This window comes from Lipotes vexillifer, unplaced genomic scaffold (assembly GCF_000442215.2).
Source record: "Lipotes vexillifer unplaced genomic scaffold, Lipotes_vexillifer_v1.1 scaffold442, whole genome shotgun sequence".
Lineage (NCBI taxonomy): Eukaryota > Metazoa > Chordata > Mammalia > Artiodactyla > Lipotidae > Lipotes > Lipotes vexillifer.
The window spans coordinates 3,897,842-3,911,604 of record NW_006790311.1 but is presented as its reverse complement, the minus strand read 5'-3'; the positions used below and the strand labels follow the sequence as shown (position 1 = coordinate 3,911,604).

The window sequence follows — 13,763 nt, the reverse complement described above, 5'->3', positions numbered from 1 at the left end:
CCCCCTCCTCAATCCCCCCTCCCCCCAGTGAGAAAGTGGTTCCCTCCCAGACGGTCCTCCCAGAATGCCCATCCGGCCCCGTCACATCTGGCGCTGCCTGAACCACTTAGCGCTCTGGAAAGGTTCTGAGACGCCTCACTACGCATCCAGACAGGACATTCTCTTTAAAGCCTTTGGAGGGCAACCGAAACCTCTGCCTGAGAAATGGTGGCATCAAAATGAAAACAAGCACAGTTTCCAACACCCAGGGACCAATGTCTCCAGAAAGGGCCACCATCTGTATCTTAAGAACATCAGTGATTTCACGGAAGAACAGTGATCACTCCGATGGCTGCAGAAAAGAAGATGTGCGTGGACACTTGGACCACAATTCCATGTGTGCAGTTGGAAAACCCAGTGGTGTTAGTCTTAATAACTTAACCCCAATCTGGGTTTTCTCCCTTTGGAGACAGCTGTGTTGAAATTTCTTTAAAATCATCCTGACAAAGTTTTTAGGATATTTAAATCCCCAAAGACGCGAAATGGGGAATTCCCTGGTGGTCCAGTGGTTAAGAGTCCACCTTCCAATGCAGGGGTCACGGGTTCGAGCCCTGGTCTTGGAACTAAGATCCCACATGCTGTGGGGCAACAAAGCCCTCGTGCAGCAATGAAGACCCAGCGCAAAAAAAAAAAAAAAAAAAAAAAAAAAAAAAAAGATGGGAAATGGTGTTGGAGGGAGAAAACATTTTGGCTCTCAAGTGAACATACATAATGTAAGGACTGAGGTTGTAAGGTCTCCACTTGGGACCCTCAGACTCCTCCCCAGCCAGGGGTGTGTATATGGGGAGCATGTGTAATTTGAGTACTGGTGATGAGTTCTAGCAGGTGGCACGGTAGGTAGAGCCCTTATATCTTATCACGTATCACCATGTCTTTCCTTGGCCCCCAATTATTAGAGAGTCCAATACGCAATTAAATACGCTTATCACAGAAGCAAGCTACATGGGTCTTGCACTCATGGAAGATAATCCACGCGAAACACTAGGGCAGGAAAGCACAGAATTAGGCAGCAGAGTTTTCTTGTGGCAGTTCGAGAACTCGTGGGCAGAAGGGGTCACTGTGAATTTGGAGTCATGGAAGGCTTCCTGGAGGAGGGGAGATTTGATGGTCCCCAACTTCTACTGGGCCTGTTTTATTGGACTGCTCATTTGGTAGGGATATCTGTGCTACCACTCAACCACCTCACCTCTCATTCTAAGGGTCTGTGAAGGCTCTTGGCAAAAATGGGAGCAGGTCTGAATGATTAGGAGGGGTTGTGGGGAAAGAAACAAGGTTTATACCAACCACCCAGAGCCCGGTAACTCATAACACTCCAGATTTTGAACGCCTCCTAGGTGCCCGCTGCTCCACGTGTGCTATTTTTCACTCATCAAGAAAAGACTGCAAAGTGGCTTTTCTCTTCGTTTTGCAGTTGGGAAGTGGCGTCTTGAAAGCTTAAGTCCCCAGCTCAACCTTCAGTCCCAGTCTGAGCTGGAATTCCAGTCAAAATCCTCCCAGGACTGCACTTAGTTGAGGGTCCCCCACCGCAAGCCTCCTCTCCTCTCCCCTCTCCCCATCCTGCCTTAGCTCCCCCGGGAGGTGCTCTGCCATCACCCCAAAAAGCAGAGCTACTCGGGGCTTCATTGTACAAGTCTGCATCTCTCTCTCTCTGTCTCTCAGATAAATTTCTTGCTCTGTCTTACTCTTTTGCTCTCCGGGAACAATCAGGCACGGAACATTGGTAAATGGAAATAATTTTGCACCATTTCAGAATTCTAAAGAAAAGTGTCCTGGGGGAACTTGGATTACGTAGCATATATATATTTTTTTCATCAGCCGGCCTCTGCCTCTCCAAATTCCTCACTTTGAGTATCCAAGGCCTCAAATACAATTTTACACTGTAGATTTTATTTATTTTATTATTTCCTCCCTTGCTTTGGGCTCTGTCACAATATTCTTTCTCTTCCTTTACAGCACACTGAATTATAAATTTTCCGCTGTGGAGCGTGCTAAACTCTTCCAAATATATTTCCTGGATGATTGAGTCCTAGTTTCTTCCCATCTGAACTTGGAACTGGTGGTGAACTAGGGACCTCATTTATACTTGTCTTAAAATCCCACCATAAATTCAATTGGTTGTTCCACTGATGTTTTATTGCCTTGATGTGTGGACTTGCCCAAATGAGACTTTCTGTTACGTCCAGGAGGCTGACCAACATGTGTGAGGATAATGCTTAAAGATCCAGCCAGAGGTAAAACAATGAAGTGAATCCTTAGGTAGGGAATTCATGACACCAAGTGCTTTGAAAACCCTTTGATAGGAATTTATGCTCTTTTCATCATTACTGCTGTGGTTACTCTGGCCCCCTAAGACTGCAATCTTGATACTCCTTTTGAAAGTATTTCAACACTAATTCAGAGTTGAAGGGTCAACCAAACAGTCTGGTCATTTCCCCCCCACCCCTTCTCTACCCCTGCCCAAAAGTGACTATGGAAATGAAATGGTGTCAACATTTGGCTCAGAGACAACCTCTGGCCTCTTAACTCTTCTGTCCTCAAGATTTCCTCCCCATGCTGGCCACTGTTTAGAGGAGCAGTGTGGAGGTGGGAGGGTGGGGTTTGATTCCAAGTCAGCAAAGGCCTGGAGAGGTTCGGCTCCAATGGGGGGAGTCCAGAAGTTTCCCTCCAGGCCCGCTTTAGCTCAGCATCATTTCTGCCTTCTTTCTATAATAAAGGAGAAGGCACCGTTTTCTTGCCTCTCACAAATGCACCTGAGCTACACACGCCTAGCTGGTGTTCCCGGGGAGGGAAGATCGGATGTTACAAGATAGACGTAGCATCACAGGGATGAGGCCATCTGCACAGCGCCTGGCACCGAGAGGCACTCAGTATACGGAGCTATTCTTCCCCTTCCTCTGTGAGGTTACGCGCTTGTGGAGAAAGGAAATAAACATGCTTTCTGAGCGGGTTTTCAAGTCCTGCAGGGCACAGAAAAGTTCCCGCTGGTCCACCCCTCTCCTGCCTCACCTGTTCCCACACCTCCCGCGCCTGCCACCTTGAGTTTGGCCCAGAATACAAGCATGTGGCTGTGTTCCTAGGAGACGGTGACACACAGCTTCCCATGGAAAAGAAATATACAAAGAGCCTAGGACGGAGCGGCCCGTTACAAAACCACACCTTCTAGACCGAGCCGCAGATTCCTTTGGATTACCTCAAAGAGACATCTAATCCTTGGCCCTCAGACACAACTGCATTTACACTTTTCCAAATGGAAGGGGTTGGCCTTCTCGGTAAACTGATTTTGGTAAGTCATTCACTTTGTTTCAGATTTGGACACTCTGGCTCCTTCTACCTGTCATGGACTCTACACATGGTAGTTTTTCCTCCCTTTTCAACCAGGCAGCTGAGTTCACCAGCAGAGGCGGAGTGTCCAGCCAATGCATGGAAGGCTTGAACAATGATTTTCTTTTCTGTAACCAAAAGCACCAACACCTAGGAAAAATCGCCTATTTTTACCTCATGACATAACTTGCTGCACACATGTTCAGGCTCTCCTTTTGTTAAATATAGTTATTTCTGTTTTGAATCTGGAAGAGCTGGCTGTAATTTTGGAAAGGTAAGACCCTGCAGATGCCAGGAAGTGCATGCCTGATGGACGGGACAGACCTCTGTAGCCACTCGTCTCCTTAAAGGCAAAGGTGGGCACATCTGGGTGTCCCCAGGATTCCTTTTGGGTTCAGAAGGCCTTGCCTCTCCTCTCTTTGCAGGCCTCGTCCTGTGGAACCAGGCACCAAGGGTAGACTCTGTGATGTGACCTGTTTGAGGGCAGGCCTTCCAGAATCTGCACTTCAGGGCTCTGGTGACATTTGGGAAACTGTCTTGGAGGGCAGCCAGGGAAGAAAGTGGGAAGTGCAGCTTTCCCAAGTGAGCATTTCCATAGAGAACAGGGTACCAGGTGAAGGTGTAGGTGCCCACTGGGACGACTAGCCCAGAAGACTGAGGACGCGGGTGGCAGCCAGCGAACTGGGTCCCAAAGTACCTGCAGGGACGATGACCCTCCTCTCGTTGGTGGTCATGTTGGGGGGAGGGGGGCCGTTCTTCTCGTCCATGTAGCTGTTGTAGCTCATGGCGTTGGACTCGCCTCCGCCCACTAGCTTGCCGCACTTGCTAACACTGCAGTCCACCGGAGACTCCCTGGAGTAAGAAAAGACAAAGCCCAGAGGAGGTCATCAGCGTCACTGCCACCGCTGCCACCGGCACACCCGTGGAGCCACTGCCCAGCCCCATTTGGTGGAATGACGATGACGAGGACGCTGCTGACGCTGCTTTATTTCTATCCACGCGGCCACCAGAGTTTTCTCCAAATCCCAGCCCAATCCTATCATTACGGTACTTAAACACTTTCTGGCAGCCCCTTGCTGCCCTCAGACTGGAGTCTGGGCCTCTGAGTTCGGCGCTGCTGCCCTCCTGCTCTGCCTGCAGCTGACACTTTTAGCCTTGTGGCCAGGCGACCTACGGTCCCGAGGCACGTGCACTAGACCTCGCTCCCAGACAGGCCTTGCCCCGCTCCCAGAGCACCCTGTTTCTGCCATGGCTCTAGGACTTGTCACATCATGTGATGGTTAGCCTGGCAGGTGCCCTTCCCCTGGCTTGATTGGGAGGTTCCTGATGGTGCCATGACTTTTTTTTTTAAGTTTTTTTTTAAATTGTGGTAAAAGTCTCATAAATCATACTATTTTACCCATATTCAACTGTACAGTTCAGTGGCACTAAGTACATTCACATGGCTGTGCAACTCTCACCATCATCCATCTCCCGAATTTTTCACCTTCCCAAACTGAAACCCTGTCCCCAGCAAACACTGCCTCCCCATTCCCCTTCCCCGCCCCCCATCCCCCGGCCCCTGGCAGCCACCAGTGTACTTTCTGACTTTATGAATTTGACTATTCTAGGCACCCCGTATAAGTGGGTTTTAGACAAATACACCTTTTTAAACCCTCTCTATAGTGCCTTACAGAGGGGGTGAGCCATCACTGTTTTTGGAGTGAATCATTTCTGTTGCATGCATATCATTTTAACGTGTTTCTCATGCAATGTTCTATTTGAACTTCCCAATCACCCGCCAGGATAGGCATGGCAAGGGTTAATATCTCCTTTCTATGGTTAAGGAAACCAGAGAAGTACACGGCCAGGTTAGCCCCTGATACTTTGCAGTGTGGGAGCGGAGGGCTTCAGCTCAGCGACGAGCATCTGTCTGGTGACTGAGCTGACATCTCAGTTGTGGCCACCTGGTGCCCACAGCAGCCTGGCAGAACACTCTGCCTACCCCGAGCCCAGGGCCATGGAACTGCCCCCATCAGGCACTCCCAGGCAGTGCCATCCTACCCTGCCCTCGCTTCTGCTCAGCCCCTCCAGCAGCAGCAGGACTGAGGGAGGCGACTAGAGGCCAAGGAAAGGCTGCGGCCCTGTCTGGAGCAGGGAGCATCAGTTCTGGCAACCTGGGAGACAGCCAGTCCTCGCAAGAGCTCCAAGCCAGGCTTTCAGACCCAGGAGTTCAGATAAGGTTCAGATTACAGCCGGCCAACTCCGGGCCGCAGAACCTCGCAGGGCTTTCCAGAGGCCTGGCCGCTGCCCTCCCTCACTCTGCTGTGGGCAGGAACAGACCATCCCGAGGCCTTAAGGACCAGGGTTGTGCCAGATCGACCCGCCCGTCCTGCAGAGGCCGAAGCCCCGCGGGCAGGAGAGCAGTCGCTGAGCCGGGAGAAGGGAGTAACAGCTTGGGAGGGCGGGGACTCGGCAGGGTTGGTGAGGCCAGAGCACATTCAATAAAGAAAATTAAATGAATTTGTTTCTTAATCTGAAAGGAAAAAAATATTGAAGATCACTTATCATAGCCGGGAGATAAATGCCCCACTGAGATGTTAGAAGTCAGACGGTAATTTTTTCCTGATGTCTTACAGAGGGGAACATGGGCTGAAAATGAAAATAAGATGTATAACTTACACATGTTAGAATTTAAGGTTTTACTATTCGCCTACTGTTTTTCCAGGCAGAGAACCAAGAGCCAGCCGTCAGAGCCCCAGATTGTTAAAGGTTTAATGTCCCCATAGCAGTCTGAGAGGAGGCAGTAGCACATCGGGGCTTTGCACCAGAGTTTGGCCCTTTGGCTTCTGCTGGAGAAAGACTTGGCCTGAGATGAAGCAGCCCCAGAAAGACCCCGGCGCTGTGTCTGAGCGGAGCTCTTGCGGAGCTGGCGTGGTCTCCACGCCTCCTCAAGGCTAACCGCAAGTGGGCGCATGCGCACACAGGCGCATACGCTACCCATGCAGGCACACGCACCCATGCACGCACATGCAGGCACACGCACCCATGCACGCACATGCAGGCACACGCACCCATGCACGCATGCACGCACATGCAGGCACATGCACGCATGCACGCATGCACACACACGTACACACACCACCACGGCCTGGCAGCCTTTCCCAGCATACTTGTCCATGGTGAAACAACCCAAGTGCCGCAGAAGTTTGGAGGATTAAGCTGGCCCTTAACCAAGAGAGCAACGTTTTCATTGGCTGGGAACACAGTGCAGAGAGTGAGGTTGCCAGAGCACACACTTCCCCTGGCGGGGGCCAGAGAACTTTCTGCGAGGGGGCGGTGTCGGGTGAGGGCGGGTGTGGCGGAAGGGGACTTGCCCTCCGCGGGCTGCGCCCCACTTTGGGAACATTGGGGAGACAAATTGTGAAAATTCTTTTCCATGTCAGCTGGGCCTCTGGGGATTTCTGTGCCCAAAACGGACCCCTTGCCATGCAATGGTGAAAAGTCAGACCTCAGAAAGCATCGCAATGAATTGACCCCTTATGCCATAGGTGCCTGGGGCAGGGCCAGTCCCTGGGGCCAGGAGGAGAGAAAAATAAATTTGGAAAGAGGAATTGTTTGGTAAAAGCTGCCTGGTATGTCACCTGGTAAGGAGTCTGAGCACTGCGGTGAGAGAGGCACCTGCTTGCGGAGGGGGGCGGGGCGTGGCCAGGCCAGATCCCCGGGGGAGGACATCTGAACAGGGTCAGGCCCCGGGTTCTCCTGCTAGGGTGACCACGGGGGCCGGCCAGTAATGGGAACCTGCTCGTTTCCTATCGCAAAGAAGCGGCCATATTTCAGGGTCCAACCCCCCCCCCCCCCCCCCCCAGCACTGTGGAGAATGCAAACCCCCCCCCCCCCCGCCCCGTGTTCGCACCTGCTCCCCAGCGGGGCAAGGTGACCTGCTCGCCCTCCGGGAGCAAGGCCCTATCCTTGGTCCCAGACCCTAAGATCTGCAAAGGGGCGCCCTAAGGGAGAAGCCCTGGCCACCACCCTGGACTCCGCCCTTGCGCGAGCTGGCCCTCCTCCGACCTCTGGGAGAGAAGGAGCGAAAGCCATGCCCTCACCACCCACCTGCCGCGCTCCCCTCCACGCTGGGGCTCTCGGCTCTGTGACTCTGCAGGCAGCACAGGCCTCTCTCGAGGCCCCCCCAGCTACTGCGAGGCGGGGGTGGGGGGGTTAGTGGGGGTACAGGTGAAGCAAGCATAAAGGCTGCTCTTTAATGAGGCAGCTGGTGCCCGTGAAGAGGCCCGACGAAGACAAGGGGGGGCACGCATGGAGGGAGAGAGGTTTTTGCCATTCAGCTTGCCCATACTGCTGCTGATTTGTATTGAGACCTGTACTTACAGCTAGCATGGGGTCAGGGCCCACAGGCAGCTGATAGCACTGGGACAGGTGACAGGAGGGCCTGGGGCTGCCACAATAGAGCAGGGAGGAGGTGGTGGCTCTGAGAGCGTAACTCAGAGCATCTCCCGCTCCGCCGTGGCTCAGAAAGCCACGCAGCGGAGGCCACAGCAAAGGAGTTGTGACCCTGCAATCTTGTCCTTTCTTTTCACCGCTGGACATACGCTCTTTACTCCTCTGGTTTTACTTGTGTGTGTTCGGGGAACATTGCTTTAAAAAGGCTACTGCTGGTTTCCAGAAGTGCCTTGCAAACTGTCAAGTGATTTAAAACAAGATGAGAAATCTTGAGTATTTGGATAAAAGGAGATTTCAAAGACTTTGCCCAAAGATAACCCCTTCAGACTATGCAAACATCTTCTCTACCTTCCCTTTCAACTCAGAGCAACTTAACTCAGGGTATGTCATCCAGACCCATAGATCTGCAGCCCAGGCTTACTGTCAATGGATACGCAATATCCACACAGCTAACGTGAGGTCCCAAGGGCTACTGGAGCCCTGTGGTTGCATTAGGACTATCAGGTGTGTCTTCCACACCATGTGCGTCTTCCACAACATGTGTACACTGTATGGAAATTAAGCAAATCTGTGATGTCTTTAGGATTTCTGTAGGAGCCATGCAGAGATGTGTGCATATGTCTTTTTTGTTTTTGAAAAGGAGATGCAATATGTTAAAAGCAAATTTCAAGACAAGAAATCACCTATAGTAAAGCCATCACCCTAACTCTTACGTAGTAGATGCTCATAGCTTCTCCAGAACCCTGAGTACGCCTCCCACCCAGCTTATGCGTGACATGCTTCGTATTGTGAGGTTCAGAATTTTAGGAAGCACCTTAGGAAGGGACTCTGCATTTGGAGGCAGAAGTGACAGGGTGTGTGAGGCTCGTCTTCCTGTAGGTAGAACTGAAGTCTGTAGGTGTCTAATAAGGGCATCCGGATCCTGCTGGCCAGTCTAGGGAGCGTCGGGGCAGACTAATGCTAACCTCTGGTCCAGCAGGTCAGGCAAGCGAGTCTTTGCATTTCCCCTCTATAAGTTGATATTTTTTTTTTTCCTTCACGGGATGTTATCCCCCAAACCCGTGGTTGGGACAGGATGAAGCTGAGAGTTAATTGCAGGCCACAGCTTGGATCGAGATACTGAAGTCTACATCCAGCACAGAGCCTATGTGCCACACTGTTTGAAGAGCAACTCATGCTAACAGATTCAACCACAAGGGGAAGGTACAGAGAAAGAGAGCGAACCTTCCTCAACGCGGGCAAGCTCGAATTTCGATGAGCTCCTCAGACCTCCGTCTCTCCACCAGGCCCTGTGACTTGCTGGCGGTATAGGAAGCAAGAAGGGTCTTGTAGCTTTAGGTGCACAGAATAACTCCTCCAGTGACACATGTATCTCTGGGGTCTCTGATAAGCATCAACTAACTCAGAATCCCAAGTTAACAAACAACATGGAGAGAATTCACAGTGAATCACGGGACGGTCCAAAACATTCTAGCCCAGCACTGTCCAATCAAAGGGGCCACATACACAATTTAAAATTTTCTAGTAGCCACATTTTTAAAATAAAAAACAAGGTAATATGAATTTTAATAATATATTAAAATGTATTAATATATTAATTCAATACAACCCAAAGATGATCATTTCAATAAAAACAATATTAAAAAATTAATGAGATATTTCACTCTTTTTCTACACTAAGTCTTCTAAAGCCGGTATGTTAAAATATATTTCAAGCACATGTCCATTTTGCATAAGCCATAGTTGAGGTGCTCCAAAGCAACATGTGACCAGTGGCTACTGCCTCGAAAAGCACAGATTCAGTCTGTGAGCCAAGAGATACCAAATTTTACACTCTGGTTTTTTTTCATCTGAAGTTAGGAATTATCTTTTGCATTAAAAGTACCATCATCAGTGTTACTTGGAGGATAGAAACACAGAGTGGCAGGTGAGAGATTTAAATAGGCCGGCATCTGTTTCATCACACTGTTTCTTTTTGAGTTTTCAAATAATGGGACCTGACGTGGTTCCATCTTAAGACAAGACATTTTTCTGAAAATCCTTGCTCCCTGCTGCCCACCAGTCCAGTTTCCATGTGAGCACTTGGAGGATATTTATGAGGTGCCAGTGACGGCTGCGCCTAGCCTGCCTGGCTCTGAGAGTCCACTGGATCTTCTTTGTTTCCCAGGAGGGGTGAGACTACGTCAGTTTCAACCTACTCTGGTCAAGATGGGCAGATCAAAAGCAGGGGCTGCTTTGTGTAACCAGAGCCAGGTAGATATCACGTCTGGTCCCTCGGGTCTTCACACAACTCGCCTCCAGCTGGCTTCTGGTGTGACCGGAGCCAGGGACAAGCTGGCAAGGGGGTTCTGAAAACTGATTTCCTTGGGGGACCCTCTTTGCCCAGGATTAGTATCTTGCAGTGCTTGAGGCTTCCCTGGCAGTAGGGGAGGGAGCAGTCAGCTCACAAATGCAGGCTCACCTGAGCACAGACACAGGCTGGTCTGCGGCGCTGCCAGCTCACTTGGGTGTCTGTCCCGGCTTGTACACGGCTGACCTACGCGACTATAGAGGAACATCTTCACCTTTGATTCGCGTTAGCCACGCGTTCATTCACATATTTAACAACCGTGTGTTGAACAGCCAACGATCATGTGCCAGGTGCTGCCCAGTAAACAAACGAAGCCCTGCCCACACTTTGGTGAGGGGCGTGCCGAGAGCTGGGAAGGACCCAGGCAGGGTGAATACTGGCGGGTGCTGTTTTAGATCTGGTGGTCAGAGAAGGCCTCTGAGAAGGGGACATTCTGGCAGAGACATAAAACAAGTGAAGGAGAGAGTCAGAAGACCACATGGAGTAGGAATGTTCCAGAAAGAAGGAACACACGTGCTCGGCATGCAGAAGCAGCTAGAGTCTTGTGTGGCCGGTGTGGACGGAAGGAGAGAGATGCGGGTGGAGGGGAGCGGGGGCTGGATTCAGGCTACAACGGACCAAAGCCTGTCCAAGGGTGGATCTGGATTGTCGGCAAGCATCGGGAGCGCCTGTGTTCAGGCCAGTTTGGGAGGCCTTGCTGAACGGCCCTCCATGCTGCGGGGTGGGTGTCGGCAGACGTTGAGACGGTGGCAAAGGCACAACACGCAGGCAGAGGGGGCGGAAAGGTGGGCCACAGGGGGCCAGGATCCGAGAGCCTGGGCTCCGGGGCCAGCGCTGCCTCCTCTGAATCCTTAGGCAAGTCATTTACCACCGTAAAGCCCACTTTGCCTCTGTATGTCAAGATGCAATTACAATATGGACCTCATGGGAGAGTGGTGGGGGGCAAATGGTAACGTGGAAAGATGTTTGACAAACTCCGTCCTCCCTGTGCTGGGGGCAGGTCATTACCCTCATTCCCTCTGTGGAGAGACACTCACTCACTGGAGGGGTTCCTGGCTCGGACCCCCTGAGCCTCCCTGAAATCCTAGAGGCTGGGGAGGTGGCTGGGATCCCAGTGGCTGGTTTGGGCCAGTGGGGTTGGAGTGTGTTGGGGCCGGGTGTCTCCACAGGCAGGTCCGAGACCAGGGCCATCCGGGGGGTGCCTCCCCACCACCCGCGCACCCCTCCTGCTCTCTCTAGACTTGTTTCCTCCGTGACCTCATCCACCAGCACAGTTAGAACTCTTCCACGATGATGCCCAAGCCTAAATTCCAAACCCCAGTAGTATCTGAGCTTCGGTTTCCAGGGCCTCGTAGATGTTTTTATCTGGATGTCCTGCTGATTGCTCCCGACGTATCTGATGGGGAACGTTGACATCCCTACTCAGAGCACGTCCTCCTCCTGCCCCCGTGACTGCTGCTGGCACTCTGTCCTTCTTGGAAACACCCAAGCTTTGCCAATCTTTGATTCTTTCCTCTCACAAACCCCTCCCCCCAGTGCAATATTTATCCCCCGGATATGTCCCTCACGTGTCTTTCCGCTTTTATTTCCACAATCAGTGCCATCACTCTAGTTCAGAACCATCTAATTTCCTACCTGGGATATTTCACTAACTTCTTTACTTATCTTTCCGACTCTCCCCTCCCCACTCTCTGTGTACAATGATCCTTAGCTTTCAAGTCACAGCTCTGATGATGTTCAGATGTCACGTCTATGTTTCAAGTGGGCGTCTGCATGTGGAATACATTCCCTATTTTCTTAGCCTGTCCATCAGGGCTGTCTTTTATTTTTTTTTTGCGGTACGCGGGCCTCTCACCATTGTGGCCTCTCCCGTTGCGGAGCACAGGCTGCGGACGCGCAGGCTCAGCGGCCATGGCTCACGGGCCCAGCCGCTCCGCGGCATGTGGGATCCTCCCGGACCGGGGCACAAACCCGTGTCCCCTGCATCGGCAAGCGGACTCTCAACCACTGCGCCACCAGGGAAGCCCCAGGGCTCTCTCTTAATTTCCGTTTTTATCTCCCTGTGCTGTAGGCCCCTTGGCTTGCCTGACGTTTCATGAACGAGGCTACCATTTTCTCTGTTTTCGACCTTGGCTCATGACGGTCACTATTGGGATATCCAGCACTTTCCTAGTCCAGGGCCCTGTCCTGGGTCCTTTCTCCTACAGCATCACTGTCGACCCTTGTAACAAGCCTATGGAAGAGTAAATGCTCCAGCCGTGCAGAAAGGAGGCCACTGGTGCTCAGAGGGACCCGTAACTGGCCCACGTTCAGAGGCAGGACTGGACCCTGGGCCACCCGTCCCCCAGGTGTGCTCGCCCTCGTCGCTATGATTTTCTTCTCCTCAGGCCTCTCCTGTCCATCTCTATCTGCAAAGTCTTCCCAGCCCCGGGCGGCACTAACTCCCAACACACTTTCCAAGTGTGACATGTCCTCCCTTGCACGGGGAGCCCTCATCATCATCCTGGACTTTTACTCCAAGAATGCTTTGGTCATCTTTGCTCTGGTGAGACCCACCCAGAGAGGCCAAGTATCTGGAACAAGACACGGAAGAGTATCTTATTGCTTCATTATCCCTAAGAGGGGCTGCACCTGGGCCTGACGTAACGTAGATGCTCCAAAAGTGCCTGTTAGTGTCGTGGGCCTGAGGGCTGCCTCGGAGCCCAGAGAGCAGGGGGGCTTCCGGCCCTGCTCTGCTGCAACCCTCAAGTAACCCTCTCACCCCAGCTCTCTAGGGACTGGCTCGGGCTCCCCGGCCCAGCACCAGAGCCCCATCTGCTGCAGACACCCCTCGGTGCCAGATCTGCTGACTCAGCCCCAGAGGAGCGAGCTGGGGGTGGGGGTGGGGGCCCAGCCTCCCCCAGCCCCCGACCCTGGGCAGCACAGGCCTGGCGGGCTTACCTGGACCCGTTCATGTGGTCGTACTCCCGCTTGACACTGACCCTCACGGGCTGATTCATCCACTCCTGCTGCGGGGGGAGGGGGTTGATCTTATGGGGCTGGCCGTAGTCGGGACTCCCGGAGGCGGTCATGTCGGCCTTGGGGAGATGGGCCGCCGGTCCGTACGCGGAGTCAAAGAGGGACTGGTCGTCGCTCACCACCGACAGAGCCTCCTGGAGGGCGGAAAGGAGACAGAAGCCCGGCGTCACTCTTCAGCCAGCACCACTCCCCACCTACCCTCCCTGGGAACCGGCGGGCTGGCCCAGGGCTGCCCAGTTGTGCAAGCTTGATGGGTTCTCTGCAGGTTACCCTGGGTGATGAGGCAGTCTGGGGAGTGGAGCGGGGATGCAGACCCCCGGGAGTGTGTCCATCTGTTGGGTCTCTAGGCTGGGACCCCCAGAAAGGAGTGTGGGGAGCGGAAGGCCAGGAAGAATGGTCACACAGAGCACACGCGTGGGTTGGGGTGGTGCTTGAACCCTGGGCTCTCTCGGGATAAACAGAAGTGCCCCTTACTAGCTGGGGAAGCAGTCAAGCTATGGGGCATAGGAGTGGGGACATTTCTTCTACAGGTGAGGCCAGTGAGACCCACCCGAAGAGGTTAAGTATGTGGCTCAAGGTCACACCAGGGAAGAAGCGT

The 13,763-nt window shown here is 52.6% G+C and overlaps 1 protein-coding gene across 1 annotated transcript in view; it reads right to left on the bottom strand.

Moving 5' to 3' along the window:
* Positions 1–13,763, bottom strand: part of FLI1 (Fli-1 proto-oncogene, ETS transcription factor) — a 115,697-nt gene that overhangs the window by 38,653 nt on the left and 63,281 nt on the right. The window contains exons 2-3 of the mRNA XM_007463631.1: positions 13,088–13,299; positions 4,058–4,212 (exon numbers count right to left, since the gene is read on the bottom strand). Of these exons, the coding sequence (XP_007463693.1) occupies positions 4,058–4,212; positions 13,088–13,299 (367 nt within the window). The remainder of the gene's footprint in view (positions 1–4,057; positions 4,213–13,087; positions 13,300–13,763) is intronic.